The 12,102-nt window shown below is 44.8% G+C and overlaps 1 protein-coding gene across 1 annotated transcript in view; it reads left to right on the plus strand.

Moving 5' to 3' along the window:
- Window positions 1-12,102, plus strand: part of cps1 (carbamoyl-phosphate synthase 1, mitochondrial) — a 144,038-nt gene that overhangs the window by 51,779 nt on the left and 80,157 nt on the right. Inside the window, exons 10-11 of the mRNA XM_078403776.1 lie at window positions 1,281-1,422; window positions 9,133-9,210. Of these exons, the coding sequence (XP_078259902.1) occupies window positions 1,281-1,422; window positions 9,133-9,210 (220 nt within the window). The remainder of the gene's footprint in view (window positions 1-1,280; window positions 1,423-9,132; window positions 9,211-12,102) is intronic.

The raw sequence follows: 12,102 nt of genomic DNA on the forward strand, positions 1-12,102 counted from the left end.
GAAGGGACCCTGCCCCCCCCCCCCCCCCGACCCAATCTAACCTCCCAGCATTCAGCCGTACATTGTGGCACTTGGTCTCAGGCTTACGGTGGCACGGCGCCAGAGACCCACGTTTGATCCTGAATACGGGTGCTGTCTGTACGGAGTTTGTACGTTCTCCACGTGACCTGCGTAAATTTGCTCTGAGATCTCCGATTTTCCCCCACTCTCCAAAGATGTACAGGTTTGTAGGTTAATTGGCTTGCTATAATTGTAAATTGTCCCTAGTGTGTGTAGGATAGTGTAAGTCTGCGGGAATCACTGGTAGGCATGGACTCGGTGGGCTGAAGGGCCTGTTTCCATGCTGTATCTCTAAACAAAATTAAATTAAAGATTACTCTCCTCATCTGTCCCTTGAACCAGACAAGTTTAAGCTTTAAGCCTCTACAGAGCCCTGACCAATTCCTCATGGAAAACTGCCGGCTCATCCTGAGCCTTCTAGGTTCACAGCTCCTTGTGAAACGTCTCTTTAATATTTCTGTGGGGTAGTGGCTCCCCATTTCTGGACAGCTCCAGCGCAATTCCACTTCAAGTCTCAAGAGGTTCATCCATGTTCCAAATTATTTTCCTACTGGCCATGTGACACGGTGGGATAGTTAGACAGTGGAGACTTGAGATTGACATAAAATAGTTATGCCTTAAAACACTAGAAAGTACTGTCTGATTTGGGAATGGGAAGATTATGAACAGTTTATTGGACCTAGCACTTGTTTTCATTTGCACATGATGGGGTGGCATAGTTTAGAATTTAAGAAATACCCTGAAACTGTCCAAAACTGCATTTAATTCAAGGTTTTTACCGAGCAAAACTCCAGGCACTTGGCCCATCCCAATCCAATGGTTTCCTCCCACATCTCAGACATGCCGGTTTGTAGGTTAATGGGCCTCTGTAAATTGCCCCTGGTGTTTTGTGTAAGTGGGATAACATAGAACTAGTGTGAACGGGTGATTGATGGTTGGCGTGCACTTGGTGGGTTCAAAGGTCTGTTTCCATACTATCAATCAATTCAGTAAATTATTCAAAATCCTGCCATGGCTTGGCCTCTTTATTCAGGAGGTTGAATCTGTGCCTTTAGTGGCCTTGTAACAGTTCGGTGTTGCCCACTACGCCTTAGGAACGGAGTAGGCAACTGTTCCAAGCAGTTTACATACTAATTGGAAAATAATATTGTTGTGAAGTACTTGGATTTTCTGATGGATATTACGTGCCTGCCTATCAAACTGTTGGTTGCTTTCCACAGAGGACAGAACCAGCCTGTGGTGAATGTAATGAATGGCCAAGCATTCATTACAGCACAGAACCATGGATTTGCCATTGATAGTTCAACACTTCCGGATGGTTGGAAGCCAATGTTCGTTAACGCCAATGATGGCACCAATGAGGTAAGCATAAATTCCGGAGTGAACATGTACTAATGCAGAAAGTGTTGTCTTACTGTTATATAATATGTTATTCATGTCATTCTGCACAGCTGGTCGGGCTTAAAGCTTCAAAGAGGTAACTCGATATAATGGGTGCAGGGATGAATTTTCCTCTGCACTCATCAGGAATCACAATCCTTGAATAAAGGGCAGACCACTTCAAACTGAGATGACGAAAATCTGTCCCCAAAATCTATTGTATTCACTGCCTGTGGAGGCTCACGCATTGCATTTGAAACACAATTTAATAGATTTGCTGGAATTAAAAGAATGAAAGGATATAGGAATGGTGCAGGAAAACAGTCGTGATTTTTTATTACCCATGATTGTGAATGGCAGAGCAGCCAGGATTGGTACCCTGTACACAGGTGTGAGCGGGCCCACAGTGCAGTGTTCTTTTGTTATTGTGTGTTGGGTGGACCTTCTTTGCTCTGTTGTTCTTTTCTTCCTTTTTTGTCCCCAGCTGTCCTCCCAACAATTCTAACTGTTCCGTGCTGGCACAGCTCTGTATTCTCTCGACACGGTCTTATCTCCAGCTGATCACTTTACCATTTAACCATAGTCTGTTCAGAGGGTGTATCTATTCTCTGGTGGTTTCGGGCTGATGGAAGTTCAAGAAATAGTTTGGGTTTTGGTCTTGGAAGGATTTGAAATCAAGAACAATAATTGAGGCATTGCCATCTTGGACCCCAAAACAGTGCAGCCATCTCAATCTATAAATTCATGGTCTGGCATATCCCTTTCTCAGTCATACCAACCGAGACAGGATCAACCCTGGCTCAATGAGGAATGCCAAATGATTTGATTGGAGCAGTACCAAGCACATCTTCAATGTGGTGTTGACAAACTACAGAGAAGCTGCAATGTAGATCTACATGCATGCTAAAAAAACAGCATGCAATAAACAGTGCAATTCATGGGTTAGATGAAGGTTCTGCATTCTATCGCCCTGAGTCATGGTGAACAGTTGGACAATTCATGGAAGAAGATCCCCATCCTCAGTGATGAGACAAAGGTGAAGCATTTGTCTAGACAGAGACAAAGCTCAAACATTTACAACCATGATCAGCAGGAAGTGCCGAATAGATGATCCATCTTGGTTGCTTCTTGAGATCCCCATCATCAGAGAAGCAAGTTTTATACACTTCACTTGATGTCAAGAAATAGCTGCGATCATTGGATATAATAAACGAGACAGCATCCCGTCTATAGTACTGAAGGCCTATGTTCCAGACTAGCTCTACCTCTGACCCTGCCATTGCAAAACACCGCCATCTACTTAGCGATGTGGAAAATTGCCGAGGTATATAATGCTCACAAAAAGCAGGTCAAATCTATTCTGGCTAATTACTGTTCAATTTCAATCATCAGCTAAGTGATGGAAGCCATAGTCACTGGTGTCAAGTGGCATTTGCTCACCAATAATTTGCTCATTGATGCCAAATTTGGCCTCGTAGCTCCGGTCCTCATCAAATCTTGATCAAATATAAAGATGAGGTAAGAGTGATTACATTTGACACAAAGGCAACATTTGACAGAATGGCAACAGCACCAAGTAGCCATGGTAAAATTGTATTCATTGGGCAGCAAAGAGAAAATGAACCCATGATAGGAGTCATAACTTGTACAAAGGAAGATGATGTAGTTGTCAGAGTTCAACTGTACCAGCCACAGGGAATTGCAGGGGTTCATTAGGGCAGTGTCCCAAATCCAATCATCTTTCACTGCTTCTTCCAACTTGAGGTCAGAAGTGGAAATATCCACCGATTGCATAATGTTCAATTCCATTCAAAACTCCTCAGTAGCTGAAGTAGCCCATGCCTCCATGTATAACAGAACAATCATACATTGGCTAACAAGTCCTACACAGAAGTAGCTCTGTATCATATATATCTTGGCAGGCAGATTTTCTTGTGTAGCGAAGGAGGGTTTAAATTAGATTGCTAAGGGTGTGGATCCAAAGCAATAGTGAAGCAGATAAGGGACGGGAACGTCAGGTTCAGTAGGTAAGACAAACAGGAACATGACAGGGAGCGAGGAAAGGCTGTTGGATTAAATTACAACTATTTCAATGCCAGAGGCCTGACAGATATGGGTGTGGATAGGTATGTGGGACTGGGAGGTTATAGTCATAACAAGGTAATGTCTAAAAGAGGGACGGGAATAGGCATCTTAATGTTCCACGGTACAGGTGCAATAGGCTGGAGAGTGGAGGAGGAAAGAGAGGAATGGGGGGGAGGGGAGGATTGCATTTTTCCATTAAGTCCATCATGGCGGTTGTCCATGATCAAATTTTCAAAGGATCATTTGGTGAGGCTTAATGGAAGGAACTTAGAAATAAGTCGATGAAAATCTTGTTGTGAAGGCAAAATTGAGGAATCGAGCAGTCGATGGGAACGAGAGGAGTAAATATGCATGAAGATTACGGAATGTTGCAAGAATAATCAGCTTGTATTTTAATAATCGCACGGTAGCGCAGCGGTAGAGTTGCTGCTTTACAGCGAATGCAGCGCCGGAGACACAGGTTCGATCCTGACTACGGGTGCTGCACTGTAAGGAGTTTGTACGTTCTCCCCGTGACCTGCGTGGGTTTTCTCCGAGATCTTCGGTTTCCTCCCACACTCCAAAGACGTACAGGTATGTAGGTTAATTGGCTGGGTAAATGTAAAAATTGTCCCTAGTGGGTGTAGGATAGTGTTAATGTACGGGGATCACTGGGCGGCACGGACTTGGAGGGCCGAAAAGGCCTGTTTCCGGCTGTAGATATATGATATGATATGATATGATAATCAGCTTGTATTTTAATAATCAGCTTGTCATAGCAAGGTATTTTAACCTCCTAATAGGGTGGGGCTACTCTACTGTTGAGGATGGAACTTTGAGTGTGTTTGGGTAAGTTTCTTCAGGCAATATAATGAGGGACCACAGTAGACACAAAATGCTGGAGTAACTCAGCGGGTCAGGCAGCATCTCTGGAGAAAAGGAATGGGTGACATTTCGGGTCGAGACCCTTCTTCAGACCCGACCAGAAACGTCACCCATTCCTTCTCTCCAGAGATGCTGCCTGACCCGCTGAGTTACTCCAGCATTTTGTGCCTATCTTCGATTTAAACCAGCATCTGCAGTTCTTTCCTCCACATAACGAGGGACCTACTGGAGATGGGGCACACCTACTCCAAGTCATGCAGTACCTCTACTAACTCCTCTGGCAGCTCGTTCCATACACCCAACACCCTTTGTGGAAAAAAAAGTTACCCCTCGGGTTCCTATTTAAACTTTCCCCTCTCTCCTTAAACCTGTGTTCTCTGGATCCCAATTCCCGTACTATTGGCAAAAGACTGCGTATTTACCCATTCTATGCCTCATGATCTTGTGCATCTGTATGAGTTCACCCCTTAACCTACTGCGCTCCAAGGAATAAAATCTCAGCTTGCTCAACCTCTCCCTATGGGTCAGGCCCTCGAGTCCTGGCACCATCCTCATCAACCATCTCTGCACCCTTTCCAGCTTGACAACATATTTCCTGTAACATGGTGACCAAACCTGAACACAATACCTTAAATGAGGCCTCACCAATGTCTTATATAACTGTAAAATGACCTCCCAACGTTGATACTCAGTACTCTGACGAATGATGGCCAATGTGCCAAAAGCCTTTGTGACTACCCTATCTACCTGTGATGCAACTTAAGGAATTAAGTTGAACTCTCAGATCCCTCTCTACAAACACTCCTCAGAGCCCTACCATTCATGGTGTAGGTCTTGCCCTTATTAATTTCCCCAAAAGGCAATACCTCACATTTCTCTGTATTAAATTCCATCAATTATTCCTCAGTCTACCTGCCCAAACGATCAGGATCCTGCCGCAAAGTTTTACCACCATTTTCACTAGCTACAATATCACCCACTTTTGTGTCAACTTGTTAATCATGTCTTGTATGTTCTCATCCAAATCATTAGATTACAAGCAGCAATGAGCCCAGCACCGAACTCTGACACACACCACTAGTCACAGGCCTCCAGTCTGAAAAGCAACCTTCCAAAATCACCCTCTAATTCCTTCCATGAAGCCAATTTTTTATCCATTCAACTGCCTCTCATTGGATCCCATGTGATCAAACTTTCCAGACCAGCCTACTATGCGGAACCTTGTCAAATGCCTTGCTGAATTCCATACATACAATGTCTGCAGCGCTACCCTCATCAACATTTGGGGTTGATGAGGGTAGATCTCATACAGATTGTTGATGAGGGTCACATATTCAAAAACTTCAATCAGATCATGAGACATGCCCTACCACATACAAAACCATGCTGACTATCTCTAATCAGCCATTGTCTATCTAAATGCATGTATATCTTATCCCTCAGAATACTCTCTAGTAACTTTCTGACCACAAATGTTGGGCTCACTGGCCTATCGTTCCCAGGCTTTTCTCTGCAGCCTTTCTTGGATAGAGGCACAACATTTGCCACCCTCCAGTCTTCCAGCACCCCACCTTTATTTAATCATGACTCGTAAATCTCAGCAAGGGCACATGCAATCTCCTCTCTAGCTTCCCAGAGTGTCCTGGGATTTCGCTGATCATGCCCGAGAGCTTTGTCTACCTTGTTACGGGTCAGGCACTTCAGTACCTCCTCAACCATAACACTGACTGTCCTCAAGATATTTCTATTGACTGCCCCAAGTTCCCTCATCCTCATGACTTTCTCCACAGTAAAAACAAAGGAGAAATACTCATTGAGTCGACTGGTTTGATTACTCAGGATTCCATCCTCTCTCTGGTTACCCTTTTTCCCTCTATGTACTCATAAATTCTCTTGGGATTTTCTTTACAATTATCTGCCGGAGCTATCTCCAGTCCCCTTTTGCCCTCCTGATTTCCTTTTTCAGCGTGCTATTTAGTTCCCGAAACTCCTCCAGAGAAACACTTGATCCCAACTGCCTATATCTGCCCTTCTCTTTCAGAGACTCTTAATTTCTCTCATCATCCAAACTTCCTTACAGTCTGAAGGGACCCAACCTAAAATGTTGCCTGTCCTTTTTCGCCAGAGATGCTGCTTGACCCATTGAGTTAGTCCAACACTTTGTGTCTATCTTCTTTATGCCTACCTGCCTTACCCTTCACTCTAACAGGAACATGCCTGTCCTGGACTCTTGTCAGCATACTTATAAAAACATCCCACTTTCCTAATGTTTCTCTTCCTTCAAATAACCTACTCTAATCTAATGCTCTGTATTGTATTGTATTGTATAATCAACGTGAGCGAGATCCCGTCTAATACAGTCAAAGTTGCCCTTGCTCCAATTTATAATTTTAACGAGAAGATAGACACAAAATGCTATAGTTACTCAGTGGGTCAGGCAGCATCACTGGAGAAAAAGCTCTTTGCACCCATTACATGGTTTTGTATGTGGGAGGGCATGTCTCCCAGTCTGAAGAAAGGTTCCAACCCAAAACATCACCTATCATTTTTCTCCAGAGATGCAGCTTGACCTGCTGAGTTACTGCAGCATTTTGTATCTATCTTCAGTATAAACCAGCTTTTGCAGTTCCTTAGAAATTTAACTCGTGGGCCTGCCCTGTCTCTATCTATAACGATCTTAAACCTCAGAATAGCAGTCGCTGGTCCCAAAAGGCTCATTCATGACACCTCGTCCACTTGCCCCTCCCAATTTCCCAAGACTAGATCAAGTGCTGCCCTCTCCCATGTGGAGCCCTTTACATATTGCCAGAAGAAACTTCCCTGAGGGGAAAGGGGAGCAGCTGGAAGTCATTGACACAAATGACATGCGTAGGAAAATGAATGAGGGTCTGCAATACGAGTTGGGTAAAAGGCTAAAAAGCTGGATCTCCAGGGTAGTGATCTCTGGATTGCTTCTAGTGCCACATGCTAGTAAGGTTAGGTACAGAAAGTTACGGGTAGATGAATGTGTAGCTAAGGAGTTGGGGCAGGAATTCAGATTTCTGAACCATTGGGATCTCTTCTGGGCCAGAGGTGACCTGCACAAGAGGGATGGGTTGCACCTTAACTGGAGGGGAACCAATATCCTGACAGACAGGTTCACTAGTGCTACACGGATGGGTTTAAACTAGATTGGCAGGGGGTAGGATTTTGTGCATGACCAAGGCAGGCGAGAAGTTGGTAAGGAGGGTGATGAGAGAAGGTATAGTGGACAGAATAGGCAGGAGAACGGCAGGGAACAAGAAGAACTGTTAGTTTCAATTGCATTTATTTTAATGTACGAAGCTCTGACATACAATTCAATTGCCTAGACCTGTCCACGGACTGGCTTTCTAAAGTTCCCACCCCTATAATGACTTGAAATTCACTTGCTGCAACCAATCAACATAGTTGCTGCTCCAACCTGCTGCTTCTGCCGTTAAATTCCCAAATTGGTAGTGGCTGAATTATTTATACTTATTCAGGAAATGAGACATTTAGTGCAAGACCAATGGTGTTCTCTCTAGACCAATTCTTCCCGTTTGCAAATTGCAAGAGTTCTAGATTGTCTGCTGTACTGGTGCAGATATGGGCCATTCATTACCAGTCTCCCGAAGGACTTCATTACAGTTGATATTTGAGCTACTGGGTTGTAGACATGAAGATGGGTTATTTTATTTTTCTTGTGGACTGGAATGGTGGCAGTATCATTGAAGTAGATGGGGACTAGACTATTGGAGTGAGAGGTTAATGATATAATTGAACACTGTGGCCAGTTGATTGGTGCACGTTTATGTTGGACGCACACTGGAACCCATTTATGGACTCCTTTCAGGCTATTGCTTTCCGAATGTTTAACTCCGTAAAAGCTGATCTGACATCTGCTGCCAAGATATATAAGACCGAGCCAACAGGGAATGGGAGGGATGTGCCAAGATGTAACTTTGGGTGCATTTAAATATGGGCTTTGACGGAATTGCGCTCATCCAGTAGAAGCATATTGCTTCCTAAGATTGCCCCCCCCCCCCTCCATTTTTGGCTCATAGCCCATGATGATAGTCAGGCCCTGACAGAATCGCCTGCCATCCGCTTGATTGAATTAAGCCTTCATCCTGTTTTGGAAATCTCTCTTGCCATCCTTGCTACCCTTAGGGAGTTCATTTATTTGCATCTTGAATAGTGTGGGATCATCCTCCATGAAAGTCTTGTATTGGATTTTAGCAGGGACTTAGTCTTCTTGTTCATTCAAGGTTTCTGATTAGGAGAGACCCTGTTGTCCACCAACTCAAGCCAGTATTGAAGTAAACTCTTGTCCTTGTCAGATCATTGCTTTTCATGGATGCCTTGTGCTCTAATCATTGTGTCTGCCAGCAGGAACAGCAGATGATCCGCTGTAATGAGCGTGAGGAATAGAGTGATAGGCTTTCTTGATGGTGGTGTTGCAAAAGTCGAGAATGTTAACACCCTTCGTTGAGCAGGATAAATGCTGATAGTTTTTGGGGAGTGTGTTCCTGAAGTTAACGATTGAAGTCACCACTGATGATGAACAGGGCATTGGAGTTTGCTGTCTCAAGAAAATAAGGTCCTTTCAAAGGGAGGTGTTCTCTCAACATATAATATGGAGGGAACTAAGGAAAACTTGTGAGTAAATTATGTAACATGTACTCAATACTGGAATGCAAATTCCATAAATGAAAACCAATAAGTTTAATTCTTCTCTTTCAGGGAATCGTTCATGAGAGCAAACCGATCTTCACTGCACAATTCCATCCAGAGGCGAAGGGTGGGCCAACAGATACTGAGGTATAGAAAACCTTTTCATTGCAGTTAGGAAGTCAAATAAAATTGCTTACTGGGTTTCAGAGTTTCAATTGTGAGTGAGAGGAAACCAAATACAAACAACTGCATGTCTTTCAGACTAACTGATGGGAAGACAAATTGACCAGCATCAGGCCTTGCCAGGGTAATCCAGCAATTTGGCTCTAAAATTAGAGCTTTAATCTTGCAGCCCAAGGAACAACTTGAGCATAGTACCAGTAGCACTGGGATATAGTACTTATAGTACTTGTATAAATAAATAAACTGCTGGAGGAACTCAGCAGGTCATGACAAACACACATTACCTGATCTTCCAGTTACGGCTATTGTCAAACTTGACCCGATACATATAATTATGTATTCTCACATAACAACTCGTTTCCCACTGACGGCACTGGAAGCTGTACATTGTCAGATCTGTCCCCACTAGTATCTGTCTCCTCTGCATCTACGGAGGGAAATAGAAAGGTGATGTTCTGGGACAGAGACACTTTGGGAAGCAGACCCTTTTTCAAGGCTTGTCACGGGATAACACTTGGATAAAGTACTTATTGCCATAACTCGAAGGCCTGAGCTATAGGGAGAGGTTGAGCAGGCTAGGACTTTATTCCTTGGAGCGCAGGAGGATGAGGGATGATCTTATAGAGGAGTATAAGCTAATGACTCAACTTCAGTGTGGAAGGGCTTGTAAGAAATCACCAGCTACAAGAGGAACCCCCCCCCCCCCCACTCCGTGGACAATCATCAGCTGACCAACGACCAATGACCCAGTGGTATGAACATCGACTTCTCCAACTTTAGATAGTTCCTCTGTCCCTGTCTTCCCCTCCTCCTTCCCAGATCTCCCTCTATCTTCCTGTCTCCACCTATATCCTTCCTTTGTCCCACCCCTTGACATAAGTCTGAAGAAGAGTCTCGACCCGAAACGTCACCCATTCCTTCTCTCCCGAGATGCTGCCTGACCTGCTGAGTTACTCCAGCATTTTGTGAATAAATACCTTTGATTTGTACCAGCATCTGCAGTTATTTTCTTATATTAAACGACCAAAATGAGTTCTACTGCAAGTTTGAAAGACAGAAACATAACCCAGGTACCCCCTCCTCCCTAATCAACACTTCACACCTACTTACAGCTTGACTCCAGTCTGCAAAGATAGACAAAAAGCTGGAGTAAACTCAGCGGGGACAGGCAGCATCTCAGACTGAAGGTCTCGACCCAGAACGTCACCCATTCCTTCTCCCCAGAGATGCTCCATGTCCCGCTGAGTTACTCCAGCTTTTTGTGTCTATCTTTGGTTTAAACCAGCATCTGCAGTTCAATAGACAATAGGTGCAGGAGTAGGCCATTCGGCCCTTCGAGCCAGCACCACCATTCAATGTGATCATGGCTGATCATTCTCAATCAGTACCCCGTTCCTGCCTTCTCCCCATACCCACTGACTCCGCTATCCTTAAGAGCTCTATCTAGATCCTTCTTACTTATCCAGTCTGCATAGACTGGGGCCTTCCCCACCCACTCCTCCCCAATCACCACTTTGCACCCACTTACAGCCTGACTCCAGTCTGAAAAGACTGGGCCCTCCTCCACTAACCACCCCTTCCCTGCTGCCCAACATCAGTCTGGCCACTTCCATCACTAACAATATAAATTGAGGAGGTGCAAAAGCTATTCAGGAGACAGAAAAGCTGGAAATCTCCAGGGCCGGACAATGTTTCCCCCTCTATCCTTAAGCTCTGTGCCGAACAACTGGCACCAGTCTACACTGACATTTTCAATCGGTTCCTGCAAATCTGCACTGTCCCTGCTTGTTTCAAAGTCTCCACTATTGTTCCTGTACCCAAAAAGCCAAAGATTACTTGTCTTAATGACTGCAGGCCTGTTGCACTGACCTCTGTAATCATGAAAACCCTTGAAAGACATGCTGGCCCACCTGAATAGTATCACAAACCTCCTGCTGGACCCCCTGTAGTTTTCAGATCAGTGGATGACGCAGCCAACCTCAGCCTGCACTTCATCCTCCAGCACCTGGACCACCAGGGAACCTATGCTAGGATTCTGTTTGTGGACTTCAGCTCTGCATTCAACACCATTGTGCCAGAGCTACTACACTCCAAACTCTCCCAGCTGACTGTGCCTGAACCCCTCTATCAGTGGATCATCATCTTCCTGTCAGACAGGACGTAGCATGTGAAGCTGGGAAAGTACATCTCGGACCCGCAGACCCTCAGCATAGGAGCACCGCAAGGTTGCGAACTCTCCGCTCTCCTTTACTCTCGACACCAACGACTGCACCTCCACAGACTCCTCTGTCAAGCTTCTTAAGTTTGCGGACGGCACAACCCTGATTGGACTGATCTAGGATGGGGAGGAATCAGCCTACAGACAGGAAGTGGCACAATATTGTTAGTAAGCCAATATTGAATCCATATGTCGTCGTGGCTATCTGTCGAGGATGATGGTCTACGTCCCAATGTCAGAACGAAGACGCCTGTGCGAGTGTTTGTTTAACGTATACTTGATGTTGCACTCCAAGAAGCACACGGTCCTTCACAAATCAATCAACTAATTCCAATGGCAAGGGAACCAAGACGATTGGAGCTGATAGATCTGTTGCAGCCTTCATCCGCCTTCACAGCCGTTGAATTCAAGATAACTGCGCCTGGTCCACCGTTCAGGTCTTGTACGTTGGATCGTTCTTCGTCTGGACCCTCATCCTTGACCTTAACGCCATGGGTGGCCCTACCAGAAGCCAGTGCTTCTGACAGCATCGCTCTCGGAATCATGGGGGCACACAAGCCTCTTCACCACAACAAGGTGAACGATCTGAAGGGAGAATCCATATGACCAAGTTGGATTAAGGAAAATCACAAGCTTTT

This window comes from Rhinoraja longicauda, chromosome 8 (genome assembly GCF_053455715.1).
Source record: "Rhinoraja longicauda isolate Sanriku21f chromosome 8, sRhiLon1.1, whole genome shotgun sequence".
NCBI classification, from domain to species: Eukaryota; Metazoa; Chordata; class Chondrichthyes; order Rajiformes; family Arhynchobatidae; genus Rhinoraja; species Rhinoraja longicauda.